Consider the following 24,815-nt stretch of genomic DNA (forward strand, 5'->3'; position numbering starts at 1 on the left):
TTTCGAGTCCCAGTTCGCCATAAATTTTTACTGTCGTCATTTCATTATACAGCTGGAGGTGGTTTATATTCGCAACTGCGAATACATTTCACGCCTTTCATAGCAGTTATAGTCGCCACAGTGCTTGTTCCTTAGTACATGAGGGGGTGTCAAAGGAACATTGCATCGCACTTCTTCGGAAACAGGCACTGCAGTTTCCTATTCGAAAACGAAATGGCCGTAGGAAGGACAACTTCAGAATACAGTGAAGTGAAAACAACCTTCCGTAAAATTAAAGGAAAGCCTGTTGAAAGTTATAGTAACTATCAAAAGTGATTTTATTCTGTGTATTCTAAATCTCAGACACTGTAAAAATATATTATGTACCGAGTAGTCGACCTCATAAAACATGAATCTTGTTTGCAATACTAGGTTTGAGTGTAGGAGGAAGCAGTTTGATGAGCCTCTTATGGCTGGCCAACCAGGAGCGAACACGCCGCAAGCTTTACTGGGGATGTTTAGTTTGAGTGCGCACGGATATTTGTAGCTAGACGCTGTCGGTCGACATGGGTCGCGTGTGGGAAGACGCTGCCTTGCTTGATTTGTATATTAAGGAGTCATTTTCTGTTTTGTCATGTTACCACAGTCCCGCCGTACCTTACAACAGAAGTGAACCGTACGTCTGGGCCAAGCTGCGTAATTTCGACCATACCTTATTAACGTTCGTCGCATGGCCGGTTTAGGGCAGTCCAGCCACCAGCGCATCGTCGTAGGATATGCACGGAGACGGATTACATACAAATGTCAAATGTCCTCAATGGCTTGGCGGAAATCTGGATAAGCCAGGCGAGCGGCGTTTAACCTCCACTAACTGCGGCTAGTCCACACCTGTTGTCGACAAAGGTGCTGGCCCGTATTTAGGCCAAGTGGTTCAGAAAGCGGCGGGCCACACTTCCGCATCGTACGTCTCAGCGCCGAGAGCACGTGGAACATAAACGCGGTTAATGCGACTGGAAGAGTGACACGTGGAGTGTGTAAACTGAGGTCAATGGCAGCGAACATTTTCCGAAGTGTCCACCATCTGCAGGTCCCGGATTAGGGTCCGAGTTCCAGGCACGGATTATGTCGAGGCATGTGGTCTCTAGACGCTAGGACGCAATCCAAGTCATCCCCGAACATTTAATGGTCGTAGCGGCTATGGTAGAGTGGCGCGACCTCTTCCGTAAAGAAACATGATCATTCTCGACGTCTGCCCGTTCCATTAGGTATGTCTTTATTATTAAGCCTCATATTCAGAACTGTGAGTGCCATTCTTCAGGCCCTGTGGTACAGTGAATGCCGTCCGCCGCTGCACCTTCCTGTAGAAGTATAGCAACGCAGTAACCTTTGAGAGAGGCATGGGACACGCATGTGCTCTAGCCGTACATTCCTGGGAAGTCGTCGACGTATACTTCCTGGAGAAAGACTATACGATGCCAGCAGCGATCAATATGTCCTGAAGCAAGGATAACTTATTGCGTGTCCATATAGTGCTGATGTTAATAGTCGCAACATGATACGTTTGTAGTCTGTTCATAACACACGTGTTGGCCATCAGCACAACCGAAAGGAGTGTGGGTTCGTTACGTCAGCGTGTCTCACTGCGATCATCGACAGTAACAAGGGATCAACACTGATGGGGTGAAATCACTCGCGTGGTGTCGACGCGACGTGTTATGAATCTTCTTCACAATTGTCCGCCCAATCGCCTTGGCGGTGGATGGGATATCTCAGCTGTGGCTCTTGGCACAGCTCCGCCTGACTGGGGGGGGGGGGGGGGTAATTTGTGGCGGATATCTCCAAGATATCCTGCCTCTGTCTTACAGAGAGGTTGTAGGAACTGAAGACTCGGTCCTTTCTTACAGTGCAGTTGTAGGGACTGAAGGCGTCGACAATGCGATCTACAGGGTGTGGCGCGACTGCGACCTCTGTATCCCCGTCACCACCGTCGAACTGTCCACACTCTTTTTCAGACGTTCGCAGCAGACAGTCGTCTGACGGAGCTCGCCGCCGTTTCTTGTGTCTCCACGGAGAACGCTGTTCGTAGACGTTTGTTTCGGTATCGAATGTGGGTAGATCTCTGCAACTGTTCTGTCCTCGGGAAGAGAGGATGTATCGGCACCACCTACGTGTCAGTGTCCATCTTCTCATCTGCAACCCCCTGCAAAGTCAGCCGTTGAGTTTCTTCTGAATGGAGCGCCGTCATAGTAGATGAGAACAGTACTTCTGACTCCACCATGTTCGTCCTGTCGGGAGCGTCTGCCTGATGAGTATGGTCGTCTTCGGATGGGGCGGCGTCCGTGTAACAGCTGCATGGTTGAGGGGGAGGGTCGTGACCGTAGGAGAAGTCACAGTTTCACCAGTCGGGATTTGAGTAGTCCGCTATTGTAGGCATGCCGACCTGTTATGATCTTCTTGGCCACAACCGGAGTAATTACATGGTAAGTACACGGCTGTCCTTCGAACATAGTAATCGCCCTACTGCAGCCGACGACAAAGTAGAACGGCATGTATTTTGAAAGCTAAATTTTAACCTGTCGTACACCGTTGATGATTGGGTATGTTGAAAAATTGGTCTACTTTTCAGCCATGTGTTGCCATAACGTTGGAAAAACGAGGTGATGATGTCCGCTGGTACTTCGAACGGGAGTTCGTAAACTCGTAGCGTACAGAAGATGAGTTCCACGTGGTCGATAGTGCTTGCCCCAGTACAGCTATCGGATTGTTTGAATTTGCGATTTTTCGCATGTGTACACACGATCCTGTTTCACAGATCTTCACTGACTAACTTGACGTAAACGACACTGCTCGCAATAGAGAGGTGGACACCGATTATGTCCTGGGAAACAGTGTTAACGTCAAACTTCCTGATAGATAAAAACTGTGTGCTGCACCGAGACTGGAACTCGGGACCTTTGCCTTTCGCGGGCAAGTGCTCTACCAACTTAGGTACCCAAGCGCGACTCACGGCCCGTCCTCACAGCTTTAATTCCGCCAGTACCTCGTCTCCTACCTTCCAAACTTCACAGAAGCTCTCCTGCGAAACTTGCAGAACTAGCACTCCTGGAAGAAAGGATGTTGCGGAGACATGCCTTAGCCACAGCCTAGGGGATGTTTCTAGGATGAAATTTTCACTCTACAGCGGAGCGTGCGCTGATATGAAACTTCCTGGCAGATTAAAACTGTGTGCCGGACCGAGACTCGAACTCGAAACCTTGAAATTTCGTTCTAGAAATATCCCCTAGGCTGTGGCTAAGCCATGTCTCCTAAATATCCTTTCTTCCAGGAGTGCTAGTTCTGCAAGTTTCGCAGGAGAGCTTCCGTGAAGTTTGGAAGGTAGGAGACGAGGTACTGGCGGAATTAAAGCTGTGAGGACGGGCCGTGAGTCGTGCTTGGGTATTGTATCACAGCCGTCCACAATACGAGCACAAAGAGTATCTACATTAGGTACCGGGGTTGCGTAGACAAGAACTTTCAAATGCCCCCACAAATGAAAGTCAAGAGGGTTGAGGTCAGGAGAGCGTGGAGGCCATGGAATTGGTCCGCCTCTACCAATCCATCGGTCACCGAATCTGTTGTTGAGAAGCGTACGAACACTGCGACTGAAATGTGCAGGAGCTCCATTGTGCATGAACCACATGTTGTGTCGTACTTGTAAAGTCACATGTTCTAGCAGCACAGGTAGAGTATCCCGTATGAAATCATGATAACGTGCTCCATTGAGCATAGGTGGAAGAACATGGGGCCCAATCAAGAAATCACCAACAATGCCCCCAAACGTTCACAGAAAATCTGTATTGATGACGTGATTGCACAATTGCGTGCGGATTCTAGTCAGCCCACACATGTTGATTGTGAAAATTTACAATTTGATCACGTTGGAATGGAACCTCATCCGTAAAGAGAACATTTGCACTGAAATGAGGATTGACACATTGTTGGATGAACCATTCGCAGAAGTGTACCCTTGGAGGCCAATCAGCTGCTGATAGTGCCTGCACACGCTGTACATGGTACGGAAACTACTGGTTCTCCCCTAGCACTCTCCATACAGTGACGTGGTCAACTTTACCTTGTACAGCAGCAACTTCTCTGACGCTGACATTAGGGTTATCGTCAACTGCATGAAGAATTGCCTCGTCCACCAGCCACAGACTTCACACAGCACAGTCAGTGGTTTTCATACAGAGCGCTACGTGGCGTTACCAACATATAAACCTAAACAGCCTACTCACAAAACTACAGTCTTGGATGATGTTAGACTCTTTATTGTGTGACCACAATGTTCTTACCAGACTTATCTGATGTCAAATACAATATTTAATGATAAATTAATTTTTATAACTTATTTATGATTACTGCCACTAACATGTTTATACGTCTTCCCAGACAATGTGTCGCCTTACATCGCCCTCAATGGCGGGAGAGATGAGCCCTAGGGCCACCCTTTATAGGTATACAGGCGTCGTCATTGACCATTAATATGATTACTTTAGTACATTGTTTGTTTGTGTTTCATTCAATTTGTGCATATATGTTACACTATGCCCATTCGTAGGCAACAGTCTTGCTGCAGTGGATACAACGCTTCCCGTCAGATCACCGAAGTTGAGCGCTGTCGGGCGTGGCTGGCATTTGAGTGGGTGACCCTCCGGGCTGCCATGCGCTGTTGCCATTTATCGTGGTGCACTCAGCCTCGTGATGCCAACTGAGGAGCTACTCGACCGAACAGTAGCGGCTCCGGTCAAATAAAACCATCACAACAACCGGGAGTGCGGTGGTGTGACCATACGCCCCTCCTATCCGCATCTTCATATGAGGATGACACGGCGGTCGGATGGTCCCTATGGGCCACTTGTGGGGTGCATGCTGGTTGGTACCCACTCTTTTCTCTTTGATTTATGATTGCATTTGTACCAATTATGACGTATGTAGTCTACTCATGCAGAAATTTATTGGGCCTGTACCACACCTATCTTACTCTAAGCTGTGTACAGACCGACGCTAAATTCTAGAGGTAAGGAGGGATCAATGCAAGGTGGCAAACTTTATGGGGGTGTAACACCCACATCAATCGCCACTTTGCATTTTTGAGTATTAATTAGGGCAGTAAAGACGAATAGCAGCGTTGTTGTGAACGAATCTGCGGTCCATTGAGCTTTGCTAACGGAGATGACTAAGGGATCAACAATGAGAATGTACTGCACTGCGTTAAGTGCAAACAAATTTTGTGGATAGAGTGTCGTGCGGGATTGTACTCAGGGTGCTAGTGGCGGGAAGCCAGCAGGGTGAATTTTGCAACCTCCAGGACCCCAGGGGGTGATTGTTGGCACCGCCAGTGCAATCTCCAGCGGCAGGGCTTTGATGCCACCCGACAGGCAGACGTCACTTCCGGCAAAACACTGCAAGGCAAGCGGAATGTCTGCTCAAAGTGAACAACGAAGGGAGACGCTGTTTCCCCCTCGGCGGGTCGGCCTGGGCTCACGAAAAAGTCGCAGGTGACAATGCCAGCAAGGAAAGTACCTCCACGAATCCCCCATTCCATATTTTTTGAGAGTGATACAGAGGAGTGACTGTGTCCGGTTGCACACAGGCGCCAAGATAGCGTCTGGAAAGTTTTTCAACGAGCGGCGACTCCCACAGGTGACCGCGATTGGTCAGATCGACGTGACGTAAGCGATGTTTCCCGCGAACTCATTGGTGAAAAACAGTTGCTTTTGGACAGCCACAGCAGTGGAGCAGCACGCCGCACTAGATTTTTGGTAGAAATAGGTGACTTGTGTTTCAGGTCTGTTGGATAAGGACGCAAAACTCTGTACCGGGCGATTATTGTGGAGTAGCTGTGTAACTTAACCGTAACTATGGATGATTTCGCTGAATTGTGTCGTATATGTACGCCGCTGTGGTCGCAGAAGCATCACACCTGGTTGGCATGACCAAACGATGAGAACAGCCTGCAGGGGAACCTGTCGTGGAGCAGATGAGCAGAATAGGTCATTTACGCAGCTCCAGCCGTAACACGATCAAATGGTTCAAATGGCTCTGAGCACCATGGGACTTAACTTCTGAGGTCATCGGTCCCCTAGAACTTAGAACTACTTAAACCTAACTAACCTAAGGACATCACACACATCCATGCCCGAGGCAGGATTCGAACCTGCGACTGTAGCAGTCGCGCGGTTCCAGACTGTAGCGCCTACAACCGCTCGGCCACCCCGGCCGGCGTGTAACACGATCAGCCCCATAGATGCTAAACTGGTGGCCATTGAGCGACTGACCACCGCAGCACATTCTTACATTATTTCTGTGATTAGATACTGATGGAAAGTACATGGTCTAGAATCTTGTGCTCTCATTCAGTAAGGGAGAAGTGCCAATCCGCATTGATAGGTTTTATAGATTAGTGTTATACTCCTTCCTCTTTATTAAGATATTAATTTGTCCACTCACAAAAGGCATCACCTCATTAATTCAATTTGTTAGTGTATGTATTTGTCAAATGGAATAAATACACTCCTGGAAATGGAAAAAAGAACACATTGACACCGGTGTGTCAGACCCACCATACTTGCTCCGGACACTGCGAGAGGGCTGTACAAGCAATGATCACACGCACGGCACAGCGGACACACCAGGAACCGCAGTGTTGGCCGTCGAATGGCGCTAGCTGCGCAGCATTTGTGCACCGCCGCCGTCAGTGTCAGCCAGTTTGCCGTGGCATACGGAGCTCCATCGCAGTCTTTAACACTGGTAGCATGCCGCGACAGCGTGGACGTGAACCGTATGTGCAGTTGACGGACTTTGAGCGAGGGCGTATAGTGGGCATGCGGGAGGCTGGGTGAACGTACCGCCGAATTGCTCAACACGTGGGGCGTGAGGTCTCCACAGTACATCGATGTTGTCGCCAGTGGTCGGCGGAAGGTGCACGTGCCCGTCGACCTGGGACCGGACCGCAGCGACGCACGGATGCACGCCCAGACCGTAGGATCCTACGCAGTGCCGTAGGGGACCGCACCGCCACTTCCCAGCAAATTAGGGACACTGTTGCTCCTGGGGTTTCGGCGAGGACCATTCGCAACCGTCTCCATGAAGCTGGGCTACGGTCCCGCACACCGTTACGCCGTCTTCCGCTCACGCCCCAACATCGTGCAGCCCGCCTCCAGTGGTGTCGCGACAGGCGTGAATGGAGGGACGAATGGAGACGTGTCGTCTTCAGCGATGAGAGTCGCTTCTGCCTTGGTGCCAATGATGGTTGTATGCGTGTTTGGCGCCGTGCAGGTGAGCGCCACAATCAGGACTGCATACGACCGAGGCACACAGGGCCAACACCCGGCATCATAGTGTAGGGAGCGATCTCTTACACTGGCCGTACACCACTGGTGATCGTCGAGGGGACACTGAATAGTGCACGGTACATCCAAACCCTCATCGAACCCATCGTTCTGCCATTCCTAGACCGGCAAGGGAACTTGCTGTTCCAACAGGACAATGCACGTCCGCATGTATCCCGTGCCACCCAACGTGCTCTAGAAGGTGTAAGTCAGCTACCCCGGCCAGCAAGATCTCCGGATCTGTCCCCCATTGAGCATGTTTGGGACTGGATGAAGCGTCGTCTCACGCGGTCTGCACGTCCAGCACGAACGCTGGTACAACTGAGGCGCCAGGTGGAAATCGCATGGCAAGCCGTTCCACAGGACTACATCCAGCATCTCTACGATCGTCTCCATGGGAGAATAGCAGCCTGCATTGCTGCGAAAGGTGGATATACACTGTACTAGTGCCGACATTGTGCATGCTCTGTTGCCTGTGTCTATGTGCCTGTGGTTCTGTCAGTGTGATCATGTGATGTATCTGACCCCAGGAATGTGTCAATAAAGTTTCCTGGGACAATGAATTCACGGTGTTCTTATTTCAATTTCCAGGAGTGTATGTTTATCTTTCCCGATATTTCAGACTACCTACATTGTCACACCAACCCTATCCTACAACCTAGCCAAAAATTTTGGTGGGGTTTACTCGATGTTAATAATTTACATCCATCACAACTTCCTATGAGGCAAGCGACCTCCCCCAATCTGATTCTTCAACAGAGGCTTCTACTGCATAGTCAGATGTTATTACGCGCACAAGAATAGAATTTGGTGAGGGGGGGATTTATAATAGAATTGGGAGTTCAGTAAATAGTTCGTTTGCATATCGCCCCATGGCAGCAAAGGAAACTCGGAGGTTGCTTCCCAAGGTACCCAAATCAAAAATAATAAATTCTTTGTTTCTATGCAACAATATAAATAAAACCACGGAAGGGAGCGAAGCAATGTTAAGTTTTTAAAACCAAAATGAAATCTGTATATCTGTATGCCTTAGGCCGGTGTTACACTGTCATATTTCTTTGTCAAAGCTGATGTGTCTAATATTTATGTCAAAGAAATTTGATGGACTTCATCAAATCTCGCCCGTAGTCAAATAAATATGATCAAATCTAGGGCTTTACAGTAGATTTCATCATAAAAGTCGTTCGTCTTCTGTTCAGTGCAATGTGAAATGTAATCGCTTGGATCGCTGGCGTCGCTACAGCTATTTTTCGTCTATGTAGTGTGTTTGCAAACAAGTCTTTAAAGTTGGTTGGTTCCTTCGACTCTTTTTTATTTTTTTTAATAAACTTGCTTCGACTGAGGTGGTGGTTAGCAAGGGGCACGGTGCGTGCTATTAATTGTGTGTTGATGGGCAGGTGAAACATGTAGCAGGTGACTTCATGTCCACAATCACAGCTACAGCCAACCAAGTTCTTATTGCCCATGTAGTGTACTAAATTTTTATTTACCTTCACATATACCCCCTTCAGTACCTTATAAATCACTTCACATGTTTCTGGAATCATTTTGATAAATGTGCAATGTGATATTTGAGTGCTGTGTTGTAAACTAAAGCACCTCTCTTAGGTATTAAGAAACCACGTGTTGCAAATACACACACAGTGCAATTTTGGTGCTAGAAACTGCAGCGCGTATCCCCATCTTGAAAACTGACGAAAAATATGACGGCAGTGTAATACCCTTTTTTAGCGCCATGTCGAAGAGCTTTCTCAAAGAAATTTGACGAATATTTGATCATATTTCTTTGTCAAAGAAATATGATGTAACTACGGCTATAGACAATTCACTATTAGTTTGTGCTCGTAAAGATAAGATTTTGGCGCTTAATTCTGCCTCTGATGTAAATTTCTGAAAATATATTTGTCACTAAGTTTAAAAAAACTAAAAGTGTCATCTGTTGGTTTTCTGGTTTACTGCGCTGTGATGATTACATCCTGAACTTGTAAGCTAAACATACGATTTTAGATAGCTTTTCTTTCCGTGATCTGGTTTTGATGATTACTCCTAGTTACGCTCGAGGCACCTGTGTAAACTCTATGAAAATTTGTCATGCAATTTTGGAGATCGGTGTGTTCAGAGAAACAGACAAATACGACTGTTTTAGATAAAATTTTAAACCATGATATCTTTTTATTTCATCATTCAGTTTTGATTAAGTAAAGCCTGCATTTGACCCAAGCTACACTTAATTTACCTGCAAAAATCCCATAAAAATTTGTTTCGCATTTTTGCAGATTAGCTTGTTCAAACAGACAAACAGACATACGTGACAGTTTTACATTTTTTTACAGGCATAGAATAACACATGCGATACAACGACAAAGAAAAGCAAACATTCCTTTTGTGTGACATTATTAGTTATCAGTGTAGTGGCAGTTAATTCCATTTTTATTTTTGGAGCATTATTACATACAATAAACTTAACAGCTTAAAGACATCGATACGAATTAGTTAAAATATTCCATTGGTAACTCATTGCTAGAGTATATTTGAGCTAGGGTCTGAACCGAGTCCTTAGCTGTCCTCGGTCGCGCGTCATCATTGAAGTCCACGTAGTAGAGTCCAAATTTGGCCCTGAAAAAGAAAAATAAGAGACAAATAACTGTCAAAGATAATCAAATCTCGCCGTTCCCAAGAAAGTAGACAATAATCAAGTCAGTGAAGAAGTCTCAGAAACTGAGAGAGGGTGAATTTCTTCGCTAAGATCGCCAAGATTCACGATTACCGGTTTTGGTAAGCATCGTTACTGTCTCCTGTACCAGCTGTACAAACACTCTTTCTAAAACATTGCCAGGTATGTGAGGGACGAGATGAACGACGCATCGGCAAGTCAGGATTAAAATAACAATGTACAGAATAGTTTTAAACCTGACTTTCCGGCGCACCCCTCCTCTCATCCCTCACATACCTGACAAGATTTTAGAAATAGTATTTGTACATCTGGTATAGGAGACTTGTAATAAACTTTTATCGGCGTCTGAAGTTGGTAATCATGCTTACCGAACACGGTAATCAGGGATTGTTTACAAGCGATCTTGGCTATGAAGTTCTCCTTCTTTCAGGTAATTAATACAGATTGCTCCTTACCACTCAAGATGAGTAAATTAAAGACTCAAAAAGTTTTGCCCTGTGTATTAAGAAGAAAGAGGAAGGAAATCGTGTTGCATCACCACGTCATAAAACTGCAATTTAAGAGAATATCGATGGAAATGTCGGTGTAAGTATCGATGCAGACAGGCAGAACTTACGTGTATCCCCATGACCACTCGAAATTGTCCATGAGAGTCCAGGCTGTGTAACCGAAAATATCGATGCCATCTTCGTTGATTGCCTTCAACATCTCCGCCATATAGCTCTGAAAGCAGTAGTGAGAAAATTCAACATATTTTTGTCGTTTTAAATGGCATTTTTCCTTCTTAATGTAATATGACATACTTTAAATTAATGAATATGAAGTTAAAAAGGAAAAAAGAGTTGCGAAGAACTAAGAAAAGATTGCCATAAAATTTTACGATCATAATTATACAGACAGTGGAGGAGTTCCTAGATAGTGGCGCACATTATGTCATTCATAACAGAGAGTTATCCTGAAACACAAACAGGTGTACCCAAAGGGAGTATTGTAGGACCACTACTATTCACGATATATTGTGTATAGGTACAGTCGTATTGCACCACTAGGTGGACTACACCTGTCAGTACAGACTAACCTTTTAGCGTCCATGCATCTACCCTTCAACACCTGACCTGCTACCCAGGGGAAAATAAACGTTAATGACTTGCACTTGCCAGATGTACTTGGAGGTACTAAACAACCAAAAAACATATAACCCGTAAAGAATGTAATTAGTAATATGCAAATGACGTAAGTGCTGATGTAATATTATTCGGTACACTATCCTTAGTCACAAATACAAAAGTGTGCAGTGATACCTGCTGTACCCTGTACATAAATGACCTAGAGGATAACGTCAGGACTCCCACGAGGTATTTTGCAGATGAATACAGTCAAGACGAAAAGCTAGAAAACTGTGGCGAAATGCACTCACACTTGAACAGGATCGACGCTTGATGCAGGGATTAACAATTGACCCTCAATAATAACAATAATTAGACAGAAATACTCATTGTTGTACAAAATACTTTATGCCGAGATTATATACGACCGGTTCCGCGATATCGAGGGGAAGATTACAATAGCGCGAAACCGGTAACTTGTTATCTTCGAATAAAGCTGTTTTTTCAGTCATCCGTCTTGTGACTGGTTTGATTTGACTGCCACAAATCTCTTTCCTGTTACCTCTTCATACAAGAGTAGCACTTGCTACCTATATCCTCAGTTATTTGCTGAATGTACACTAATCTCTTTCTTCCTCTGCAGTTTTTACCTACTTCTGCTGCAGTTCTAACCACAAAAGTTATTCCGTGATGTCTTAACACGTGAACTACCATCTTGTCACTTCTTCTTGTCAGTGTTTTCCATATATTTCTTTCCTTGCCAATTCTGCCAACCTCCTCATTGCATACGTTACCAGTCCACCTAATTTTAAACATTCTTCAAGAGCACCACATCTTAAATTCTTCGATTCTCTTCTGTTCCGGTTTATCGACAGTCCATGTTTCACTACCATACAATTCTGCGCTCCAGACGTACATTCTGGTTTCAAACCAACAGATTGCTGTTGACAATGAATAATCTTTCTGCCAGTGCTAATTTGCTCTTTACATCCTCCTTGCTCCGTCCATCATGTTTTCTTTTTTTTTTGTGCAAATCTTTAACTTCATCTACTTCGTGACCAACAATCCTGATATTAGGTTCTTCGCTCCTCTCATTTCTTCTGCTTCTCATTACTTTCCCCTTCTTTCGACTTAGTTTCAATCCATATTTTGTACTCATTAGACCATTCCATTCAACAAAGCCTGTATTTCTTCTTCAATTTCAATGAGCACAACAATGTCATCAGCGAATATTATCATTGACACCTTTTCACCTTGAATTTTAAATCCAATGTTGAATTTTTCCATTATTTCCTCATTGCTTCTTCGACGGATAGATTGAACAGAAAGGGCGAATAACTACATCCCTGTCTTAAGCCCTTTTTAATTCAAGCACTTCGTTCTTGGTCTTCCACTCTTGTTGCTCTCTTTTGGTTCCTGTACATATAGTATATTACTCACATTTTCCTATAGCTTAACCCTATTTTTCTCAGAATTTCGAATATCTTGCATCATTTGACTTTGTCGAACGCTTTTTGCAGCTCGGCAAACCCCTTGAAAGTGTCTTCATTGTTCTTTAGTCTTGCTTCCATCATTAACTGTAACGTCAGAACTGCCCTTTGGTGCCCATACCTTTCCTAAAGCCAATCTAATAGCCCTCTAACACATCCGCTATATTCTTTCCAATTCTTCTGTACATCATCCTAGTCAGCAACTGGGTGTATAACTGTTGAGCTGATTGTACAACGGCTCTGGCACTTGTTAGCTCTTGTAATCTTCGGAATTGTGTGAAAAATATTTTTCCGAAAATCAAATGATGTATCGCCAGACCAATGGATTGAACACACCAACGAGAATACTCGTTTTATGTCCACTTCTCCCAATGATATTAGAAATTTTGATGAATGTTATACATCCCTTCTGCCTTATTTGATCTTAAGTCTTCCAAAGCTGTTCGAAATTCTGATTATTATAGTGGATCCCCTACCTCTTCTATATCGATTCCTGTTTCTTCTTCTATCGCGTCCCCTTATAGACACCTTCAATGCACTCTTTCCACCTATCTGCTCTCTCCTCCGCTTTTAAAAGTGGACATTCACTGCGCTCTTTATGTTATCAGCCTTGCTTTTAATATCATCGAATGCCGTTTTGACTTTTTTGTATGTCGGATCATTCCTTCTGGCAATCATTCCTTTTTCGATTATTCACATTTTGCATGCACCCATTCTGCCTTAGTTTCCCTACACTTTCAATTTCTTTTATTCTTAAGTGGCTTATATCACTGCATCCCTGAATTTCCCTGAGCATATTAGTACTTCCTTCTTTCACTGATCAACTGAAGTATTTCTTCTGTTATTCATTTTCCTTCTTTGCACCTACGATTTGCTTCCCAACTTCTGTGATTGCCATTTTTAGAGATGTCCATTTCTCTTCAACGGATCTGCGTACTGAAATTTGCTTTGAGGAGTATCCACAGCCATAGAGAAATTCAAGCGTACTTCTTCATTCCTTAGTACTCCCGTATTCCACTTCTTTGCGCATTGATTCCTTCTGACTAGACTCTTAAACTTCAGTCTACGCTTCATCAATACTAAATTGTGATAAGAGTCTACATCCGTGCATGGGTACGACTCACAATCCAGTATCTGATTTCGGAATTTCTGCTTGACCATGATGTAATGGGCGGCCAGGGTGGCCGAGCGGTTCTAGGCGCTACAGTCTGGAACCGCGCGACCGCTACGGTCGCCGGTTAGAATCCTGCCTCGGGCGTGGAAGTGTGTGATGTCCTTAGGATAGTTAGGTTTAAGTAGTTCTAAGTTCTAGGGGACTGATGACCTTAGAAGTTAAGTCCCATAGTGCTCAGAGCCATTTGAACCATGATGTAACGTAGTGAAATCTTCGAATACCTTCTATTCTTTTCCGAGCATACATCATCCTCTTGTGATTAGTGAACATAGTATTCGTTGCTAGCAGCTGAAATTTATTGCAGAACTGAATTAGTCTTTCTCCTCTATCATTCCCAGTAGAAAACTCATATTCTCCTCTAACCCTTTCTTCTACTTCTTCCCCTAAAACCACATTACGATCCCCTATGACTGTTAGGTTTTCATCTTCCCTTACGTATTGAATTAAACGTTCAATAACCTCATATATTTTTTCTGTTCATCTTTAGCCTACGACGTCGGCTTGTATATCTGAACTACCATTGTCGGTGTTTCTTTGCTGTCGATTCTGATGTGAACAACTCTATCACTTAAGCCTTCACAGGAAATCTTTCTCTGTCCTGCCTTTCTATTCATAAAGCTTCCTGCTCCGTTATATAGTTTTCTGCTTCTCTTGATGTTATGCTATACTCATATGACCAGAAGTCCCTGTCTTCATTACATTTCACTTCAGTGAACCCCCATTATATCTAGACTGGGCATTAGTATTTCCTGTTCAGTTTTATAACTCTTCTACCACGTTCAAACTTCTGACATTTCACACCCAGAGTCGTAGAACGTTATCCTTTCGTTGGTTGTTCAGCGTATTTCTGATGATCGCCTCCCCCTCGGGAGTATCCTTCCGGAGATCCGAAGGGGGCCTCGTCCGGAATTTTTTGCCAATAGATAGATCATCACAAAAGTTTTTCACTTACATGCCAAATGTCCTGTGGATACACGTTATAGGCCCTTAACGCAGTGGTTTCCATTGCCTTCTGCATGTCGCTGATCATTACTGATTCTTCGGCCTTTAGGGGAAATTTCCCACCCATAGGGCAAGAGAGTGGCCTGAACCTCTGTTTGCTCGTCCACCCTCCCTGACAACACCGTTAGATGAATAAGGACGACTTCTTATGCCGGAAGTCTTCGGTCGCCACTGCAGAAGATTTCTATTCGAACTTTAAAAAAATGGCTCTGAGCACTATGGGACTTAACTGCCGTGGTCATCAGTCCCCTAGAACTTAGAACTACTTAAACCTAACCAACCTAAGGACATCACACACATCCATGCCCGAGGCAGGATTCGAACCTGCGACCGTAGCGGTCGCCCGGATCCAGACTGTGGCGCCTAGAACCGCTCGGCCACTCCGGCCGGCATTCAAACTTTAAGCTGTGGTCGGTAGCGAACCGGGGACCGAGAACATTTTGTTTACTAAAGAAAGACGCTTCCCCTAGCCCAGTGGTTCCCAATAGGTGGTCCGCGGACCCCCAGGGATACGCGAGCTATGCCAGAGGGGTCCGCAAGATGCTTTAAGAGTAAAAAGATATATTAAATATATTGGGTATGATAACAGATTTTTCGTTTTGGCCGCTTCCTGCATGAGCATAGTTTTAGCGAAAGCTAACTTCTGCGTCTAGCTTCTTCTTAGAGTGTAAAGAGACCGGCAGTTAGCACGAGCCACTTCTTATTCATACGGAAGTAAGATGGCTTTCTCGAGGTAGGGTCTTGTTAAGATTTTTTGGACTTACAGACGAGGTGCGTGTCTTCCTTCTTGACACAAAGTACACAGATTTTCTCTCTAACTGCTCTTGGCTTTGCTCAGTTGCGTTCTTAGCTGAACACTTGAATGTGTTAAACTTGAGTTTGCAAGGAAAAAGTGTAGACATGTTCAAAGTTGAGGATACGATTAGTGCTATGGTCAGAAAGTGTCAGATCTGGGCGTCAAGGATAGAAAATGAGTCACTAACTAACTTTTCTACTTTAAAACAATCCTTGGAGTCATCAGAGGAGAATTTGCCTGACCAGATCAAGATCAATGCAGCCGAGCATCTACGCAGCCTAGCCACCACTTTTAGACAGTATTTACCTGAACCTGACCCTGACGACAGATGGATTCGAAATCCCTTCAGCTGTGAAGAAATAGACAAAATCCAAGGCCTCACTGAAGATGAGCAAGATCAACTTGTGGATCTGTCCAGATGTGGTGCGATGATAAACATTTTCATCGGTGATAAAATTACAGACTTCTGGGCATCGGAAAGCAAGGACTACAAGAAACTTGGAGATAAGGCAATGAAAAGTATCCTTCCATTTGCAACCACATATCGGTGTGAACAAGCAGTTTCTTCCACGTGTTTCATGAAAAACAAATATAGGAATCGGCTCGACATGCGGTCGGATTTCAGAGTGAAAGTTTCAAGTTTGGAACCTAATATTTCAGAAATAATGGACTCAAAGGTCAGATTGAACGCATCTAATTAAGAACTGAAAATAAAAACTAACTGTATACTGATGGAGTACTCTGTTGTAACTGTATTTTTTCAAATAAATAATACCTTGTATGAAATTAGTGTTTTCTTATTTTTCACACATGTCTACTCAATGCAATCTCAAGTGTAGTACACTTGAAAGACCAATACACTCAATTTTAATTTTTTCCTGTCATTTCAGTTCATACTCAATTTTTATTTTTTTAAGGGGTTTGTTATACTAAACATCCAGATTTGAAGACAATGATTTTGAGCTACAATGAGAAATTTAACAAAAACAATGATGGCTAAATTAGAAAAGTTTTAAGCTCAATATTTTTTTCGATAATGAATATGTCAATGTTTTTTCTAAGTACCAAAATAGAAAACGTATAAAAAGACTCTTAATTTGCCTTTTTTAGGTACTTGATACTGTGATATGACAAGGTACCCATCATTCACGATGAGGGGGGTCCTAGAGAAAATTATGTTGGGGACTTCTGCCCTAGCCCATGGTCGCAAACTTATAAACAGCTAATATGGTTTCTAGAAGTTTTTTAGAAGATTTTAAGAAAAATGTTTAAAAGAACGTTTTAATAATATCGTGTAGTTACAGCATGGTAGAATAATCACCAGAGATGCATAAGGAGCCAGTTCTAGTGGAACGATAACATAAAATTAATCGCAGGTTATGTACATGGTTGACTGAGTTTCATTGGAAGAATTCGCAGGGAGTGTTGTCCACTCAGAAACAAAGTAGATTTTTCTTAATCTCAGACTAGCCTGTTAAACACTGTTGTAATGTCAGACCTGTTTGCCGTCGTTTTGTGAACACATTAACTCGTGACTGCCCATGTGACTGCCATCATACATCAAACATACCTCGTTATGGAAGACTGAACTGTGTGAACTACCATTTTTCACTGAAATAAAATGTTGTGTGAGAGATGGACCATATATTTTTTTCCCTCGACAGAGCTACCTTAGAGGAGAAGGATTGAGGTAAAGCCGGCCGAAGTGGCCGAGCTGTTCTAGGCGCTACAGTCTGGAACCGCGCGACCGCTACGGTCGCAGGTTCGAATCCTGCCTCGGGCATGGATGTGTGTGATGTCCTTAGGTTAGTTAGGTTTAATTAATTCTAAGTTCTAGGGGACTGATGACCTGAGAAGCTAAGTCCCATAGTGCTCAGTTGACCTTTAACATAAAGAAATGTAATATTTTCCACATACGTATTTGAATAGTAACAGTCACATCAATCTAAATGTATAAAATGCGTATTACAAACTGTAAGTCATTCACAGTATCCAACGGAACTATGATTAAAGTTCTCCACCTATCAGCAGGTCCCTTAGCCCATAGGAGTGATGCGGATTATCCAAAGCTGAGCAGCGCGATTTGTCACTGGTTCGTGTAGAAAGGATGCGAGAGAGATACAGAGAGACGGACAGAGGGAGAGAGAGAGAGTTATGTATTTGCTCATCTGATTCCAGTGGCGGGCGCTACGAGAAACGCTGTAGAGGATGTGCTTAAAGTTTTTCCAAAATCAAATAATTTTCGTCCTGAGGAAGTATGCTAGATGCAGGTATGCAGAATGTTGAAACGGCTAGCTTAAAGCAAACAGTTTCTTTTTGTCTTTTTGGATACACTTTCACGTGTGCTCCGCTCATTGGCCGCAGAACGTATAGGGTACCCAGTTTCTCTACATGTCTCTGCCTACACCTCTTCCGACACCGCCGTTAGAACATCGCTTATTCGTACCCTAAGAGTTTATGGAACAGAAACTGGTGAATCGAACGCTTTATGTTTAAGAAAAAACACAAAAGATGTCAAGATGAGTTATGTCTGCTGAACCTGGTGGCCATGATGTTCGACCGTCTCCAGCGATCCTTCTGTCTCGAAAGGTTTCATCCAAGAAATGGCGAAAAAGTGACATCTAGTGTGCACGGTCATGTTGAAATACTACCCATTGTTGGAAGAGGTAAGGAAAAGTAATTAGATGCTTTCAGAACACATGCAGGGGTAAATCCATAAAAACTTGGTGAGTTAAGTAACCAACAAACCGCGTAGCTGTATCTAGCACAGTTACATAAATATAAATTTCTGTAATCAGGGAAAGACTTTATGCTCCTTCCGGTGCACCACAATGAGGTTTATTGTTGAAATTGCGAAAGTGTGCATGCTAGCTGTACATCTGAAACCATTTGACTATCTTTGTTCCCATAGTGCATGATGGACTTCCATACAGTAAAAATTTTATTCATGGCTGTCAGTCAGCAGCCGTGAAGCACGTTTTATGAATAGAAATATTCTGTTGTCAGATGCACAATTTTTTTATTAAATTAACTTCTTGACCAATTTCGGCAAATTAATTTGCCATCCTCAGAAGATATCACAATTAAGCTTACATCGGAAAGAAATCTTGAAGCAAACTCTGGAAGATGGAGTCCTTCGTTAAAATAATATATGATATGTTAGTGTTGGTTGCGCGTGTTCTCACATTTTCAACAGGATTCATACTTTCTTTAAACATGGAACAAAACGAGAAATTAAATATATTGGGAAAACAGGTCAAAGAAAAGGGCATCATACGGTATCTATAGCCTCAGCGAATTTCGAGTACATCATTACTGTTCCTCGCAGCTTCAGTCTGCAACATTCTTGACGGGTGATTCTTCCTAAAGATCGTCCTACGCTTCCTCCGAGTTTATGTGTCGTCATGGTTGCGCCTTTCAATCCAGTATATTATTCTGGTGTACTGCCGCAGATAACTCTTCATATCTCCAGTATTTTTACAAGTATGCCCCCTCCCCCAGCGATTCTGAGAAATGTGTTAACTACTACTAGCAGAAATTTAGACCAAACCTCATTGAGTCTTTCACATCTCCCACATTTGTTACCGACACCGTATTATCCCACAGCGCTGTTATCCGCTACTTCACCTATTATAGTGTTCAAGCCTCCGATTATTAGGTTTTAGTATCCATTTAAGTCATGAGATACGGTATCAGTTCGTTCATACACACTCTATATCTAGCAGTCTTCTGTTTGTGACTAGGCATGTATATCAGTACTACTGTTGTTGGTGTTGGTCTGGATTCGATACTGATCAGGAAAATCCTGTCGATGAAATTTGTACACTCCTCGTTCAACTTGTTATTTACTGTATACCGAATTCTCCTCCCGTTGTAAAATTTTTGAACTTGTTTATTAACCTGTGATAGTATGTCTTTCCAGTCTTACCATTTCACTTTACTGGCTATAAATAGATCTGCAATCTATGTTAGTATTTCCTTACTACATTTAGACTTTGTAAATTCCGCTCTCACTCTCGTTGAATCACACCCTATTTTGTTTTTTATTCTTTTAATAGGCACTTCTTCCTTGAAAATTCCCTGTGGGAGATACGAATAGTGAATGGGGCTTTACGATGGAATCGATTGCCACTGGAGAGACCAACGCTTTACATTTTAAATTATAGACATGATTTCCTGTGGTTACAACTTATGTATCCTTAACTGAGTGCCTCCTTATGAAATTGATTCTGATTATTTCGTTTTTGTAGGCAGTTTTATAATCCACGACCCCCAGAATCTCCTTCTGGTCCTCCGCCCTCTTTGACAATGCCGTTCACAGAACGACGATGGCTGCTTTTACTAAACCATAGCTGAAGATTTTTATTTATAATGTAAGCAGTAGCTGTGATTGAACCCGGCACACAGGACCTGTGGATTAGTAGTCGAAGATAACATCCCTATATGACGATGAAAGTATTATAATAAAAACGGTCTGTAAGGAAAAGTTACAGAACAGAAGAAAATATTTTGAATCGAGCAATAACTTACGGTGATATAGTTGGTACGGTTCACATCGTTCCACTCGCCATTGTCTGAATATCCATTCTCCGTAACAAATATGGGATGTCCTGGGTATTCATTAGCAATCCAGTTGAGAAGCTTACGGAATCCCCAGGGGGCCACCTGTTCGAGGAAAAACAGGAGAAATTTTTGCTAAAGTAAATTTATTACATTACTTAAGATACAGAAAGTCAATAATCTTACAATGAAACCCAAAGACATCTAAGTATGCTCTCATATATTGTTCACCAAGCGAAACACAAACAGATGGAGGTAACGAGAACCAAATTTTACTGGCGTCTCAGGAAAAACAAAAAGTAAGTTCTTTTTTACTTGCATTAGGTCACAACTAAATAAGTATCAAGAAACGTATTGTAAATAGCTAAAACTATTGAATACTCACGGGGTGAGTAAAAAACTAAAACTATTCAAAACTCACCTCGTGACAATAAATCCGCGTAGTCTATGGAGCGTCTAGATTTTAATGTCATTTACATTCTTTATATGGCATTATAACAGGGCGTAAGGGATTGTAGTGAAGGATAGGTGATTCCAGACTGAAACGAGCGGCAGTATCCTATTAATCTAAGCAGTCCAATTTAGCGTTCCATTAACAAGCAATCATCGCAGAGTGTGTCTGTTAACTTCCTCCAAAGCTTGGTAATATATAACCCCTTGGTGGCACATATTTCAGTTACGAACTTTTAGTTATTACGACGTCTGCTGAAGGGAATTGTACCACTGGTGCAGTTGACCTTCTGTACACTATGCTAGGTTTAATAGATATTAATTTTCATCAGAAGAAATTACCGCCAGTTCACGGCTTTGAACATTTCGTGAGCATAAGGGAAACTTTTTAACGTACTCACTTCACTTACGTGTAGAACTGTTTTCGCCGGCCGCGGTGGTCTCGCGGTTCTAGGCGCGCAGTCCGGAACCGTGCGACTGCTGCGGTCGCAGGTTCGAATCCTGCCTCGGGCATGGCTGTGTGTGATGTCCTTAGGTTAGTTAGGTTTAAGTAGTTCTAAGTTCTAGGGGACTGATGACCACAGCAGTTGAGTCCCATAGTGCTCAGAGCCATTTGAACCATTTAGAACTGTTTTCCTTAAGCCAATAATTCTAATAATGGAAGCTCTGATAGATTTTATTTCAGTCCATTACAACGACGTAAATTGATGTACCCAATTTCTTTACAAATAGCAATAATGCTCTAAAGGACGAATTATCCCTCATGCTATAAATAGTTTATGCTGGAGAGAATGCCTGTCACCAATACCACGCTGGTCTGTAAATTAGTAAACACTTGCAGTGTAAAATGTTATGATCTGATGACTGCAGCCTCGTGTCTGAATCTCGCTGTATCACGTAGCATAAATTTCTATTTCTGCAATATTTTTGTAGTGAACGCTGAAGAAAGCACCTCAGCAGGCATCTAAAACGCAGGCTCATATTTCTGGATGAGTTATCTTGGTTACACGACTAGCTTCCACAGAAATAGTCATTTTCGAGTATTTAACCAGAGCAAAGTGCCATAGTCGTAAAATGGTACCGAACTTACACTGCATACTACCGTTAGCGATGGTCATAGCACAAGTGCTGTTCCTCGTTATAGGTCACGAACAATGCACTTTAAACTAACTCTCGCACCCAACTATACGCTGGAATTGAATAACAGACTCTTGCTGATTCTTGATGAATCATCTACCAGATACATACACTTACATTGTCTCTCGAACTTAATGAAAACATTTCTAATCTCCAATTTCGACCACGATTTTTGTGAGGTTTCCTTTGATCATGAAGTAGATGCTGGAACAGAACTTCTGCTTCCAAACACTCTTATTTAGGATTCTCTCTGCCCCCAGTTAAAGCCCGTTGGGTTGAAAAGATAAAGTCCTACAACTGCCCGGCTTGCGGTTACGTTTTGAGAATAAGAGATGTAAACAAAATAAATACGTTGATGACATCAGACTGTTTGATTCAAGTACAGAAGAAATTTCAACAGCAAGTGAAACAACTTAATTAGCAAATTTAAAGAAAGTCCTGAAAATCAGTTATATTAAGAGTTCAATAACTTACAGCGACCACATAGAAAGGGAAACTGTTCAAATTAATAATTAATTCAAAGAACGAAGTTGAGCTCCATCTCACTCCCCCTCTCTGTCACGTGGGGGCTCGCCATCGGTTGCAAGTTTTTTCAGGTGAGGCAACTGAGGCGACTAGTGTGTCGCCGATGATGAGCACAATACAACACCCGGTCGCTGATTGGAGAATATCCCCAATCCTGATAGGAATCGAACCCAGGCCACTTCGGTTGGCATTCAACCTGGCTTTTCCCGCATATAACGAGGAAAATGAAACGTTCCATAGTTTTCCGCGATGCAGTGGTGTCGCGCGAAGTCTCAAGCTCATCTACAATTCCATGCAATCCATACGCTCCTAGCGATTTGCTGAGAGAGATATTCACCATGTGACATTTTTCACCGTTTGTTACGAAGGAAATTTTTATGAATGAACCCGAGTCAGTGTTGAGTACTGCTACACTCACAAAACGGTCATCATAATATTCGTTAGCCACGATGCGTACGATTGTCACTACTCCAGCTCCAATGATACAGGGTGACAATTATTGAACTACATGAAATAAAATCGTCGTAACTTCTGAACGGTTTATATTAGGGCGTACAAACTGCATGGGGCATGATGGCAATTAGTATGCGCTGTGTGGTTTGGGTTAGCGACGAATCCCACCTTCATTTGGTTTTGTTCGTCAAGAATCAAAACTGGCGCATTTGGGGGACTGAGAATCCACATTTCGCGATAGAGAAAGGTTTTGGAAGATGATTTAATCCCCATTGTCCAAAGTGACCCATATCTCGACAAGATGTGGTTCATGCAAGACGGATCTCGACCCGATCGCAGTAGGAGTGTGTTTGATGTCCTGGAGGAGCACTTTGGAGACCGCATACTGGCTCTGGGGGACCCAGAGGCCACTGGCGTGGGCCTCGATTGGCCGTTATACTCTCCGGATTTGAACACATGCGACTGCTTTTTGCGGGGCTATATTAAAGACAAGGTGTACAGCAATAACGGTTTGTATTGTGGTGTTCAAACTGCATGATGGGCCGCGGGGCATGATGACAACTGGCAAGCGCTGTATGGTTTGATTCATTTCTGAAGTGAAAACAGCCATTCAGGAAGTGATCGACAGCACAGCTGTTCCGACACTCCAGCGGGCCATGCAGAACTTCGCTATTCGTCTGCGCCACATCATCGCCAATCATGACAGGCACGTCGAACATGTCATAACCTAAATCCGAAAATCTCTAGTGACGTTTACATGATGAATAAAGTGTGTGCATGCCGTAGTTCTTAAATAATTTTTTCGTTTTTCCCTCAGTGCAAGATTGACTTTCATGCAATGTTGTGCAATAGACATAGATCCTCAGAAATGTCTTCCTCAGATGAAAGCCACTGCTCAATACTAGTCTTCTTTCAACGAAGAATGTTTTGTTTGCCTTGCCAATCTGCTTCTTAATTCATCTGTGCAGAATTTTTTAACATCAGTTACATGCTTCCCAGGTTTGATGTTAGGTTTACACATAATTGATTTTCCTACCCACCATTACTTTTTCCTTTCTTTCGTTTACTCTCAATTTATTTTCTGGACTCAAGTGCCTGTTCATACTGTTCAACAAGTCCTTTAACTACCACTCACTTTCACTAAGGATAATGTCGTTATGCATTTTATGACTGCTATCGTGTCACATTGAACTGTAATTCCACTCTTTAATCTTCCTTTTATTTCCATCATTGCTTCCCCGATGCACAGGTTGTAGGGAAGAATGCATGCGTGCATTACCAATTTTTAATCTGGATACTTGCCTTTGGTCGTCCATTTTGATTGTTCCCTACTCCTGCATGTATTATCCGCTTTCGCCTTTAGCTTATATCCATTTTTCTGAAAATCGTTATACTTTCTCAAACTGTTTTTATTTTGCAGACAAATCACATCAGAGTCTCTAGACTCTTCTTGAGCCTTACTCCCATCATCAAGCATGTCAGAACTGCTTCATCTGTGCCTTTAAATCACCAAAGAAAGGATAACGTTCTACGAGTCGGGGCGTGGAATGTCAGAAGCTCGAATGCGGTAGGGTAGCTAGAAATCTGAAAAGTGAAATGCAGAGACTCGATTTAGGTATAGCAGGGGTCAGTGAAGTGAAATACAAGAATTTTTGGTCAGATGAGTATAGTATAATATCAACAACAGAAGAAAAAATGGTTCAAATGGCTCTGAGCACTATGGGCCTCAACTTCTCAGGTCATCAGTCCCCTTGAACTTAGAACTACTTAAACCTAACTAACCTAAGGACATCACACACATCCATCCCCGATGCAGGATTCGGACCTGCGACCGTAGCGGTCACGCGGTTCCAGGCTGTAGCGCCTAGAACCGCTCGGCCACCCCAGCCGGCAACAGCAGAAGAAAATGGTATAATGGGAGTAGGATTCGTTATGAATAGGAAGGTCGGGCAGAGACTGTTGTAGTGTGAACAGTTCATTGATAGGGTTGTTCTTATCACAATCGACATACTGATAACGATAGTTCAGACACACATGCTGACGTCGTAAACTGAAGATGAAGAGATTGAGAGAGTATATATATTGCAATGGTAATATGA

The 24,815-nt window shown here is 43.2% G+C and overlaps 1 protein-coding gene across 1 annotated transcript in view; it reads right to left on the reverse strand.

The window, feature by feature from the left end:
• Positions 1–9,622: 9,622 nt before the first annotated feature.
• The window catches only part of LOC126198873 (myrosinase 1-like), a 55,979-nt gene continuing 40,786 nt past the window's right edge, over positions 9,623–24,815 (reverse strand). The window contains exons 9-11 of the mRNA XM_049935475.1: positions 20,122–20,256; positions 10,640–10,746; positions 9,623–9,965 (exon numbers count right to left, since the gene is read on the reverse strand). Coding sequence (XP_049791432.1) covers positions 9,839–9,965; positions 10,640–10,746; positions 20,122–20,256 — 369 coding nt within the window. The 3' untranslated portion in view covers positions 9,623–9,838. The remainder of the gene's footprint in view (positions 9,966–10,639; positions 10,747–20,121; positions 20,257–24,815) is intronic.

The sequence above is a fragment of the Schistocerca nitens genome, chromosome 8, assembly GCF_023898315.1.
Source record: "Schistocerca nitens isolate TAMUIC-IGC-003100 chromosome 8, iqSchNite1.1, whole genome shotgun sequence".
NCBI classification, from domain to species: domain Eukaryota; kingdom Metazoa; phylum Arthropoda; class Insecta; order Orthoptera; family Acrididae; genus Schistocerca; species Schistocerca nitens.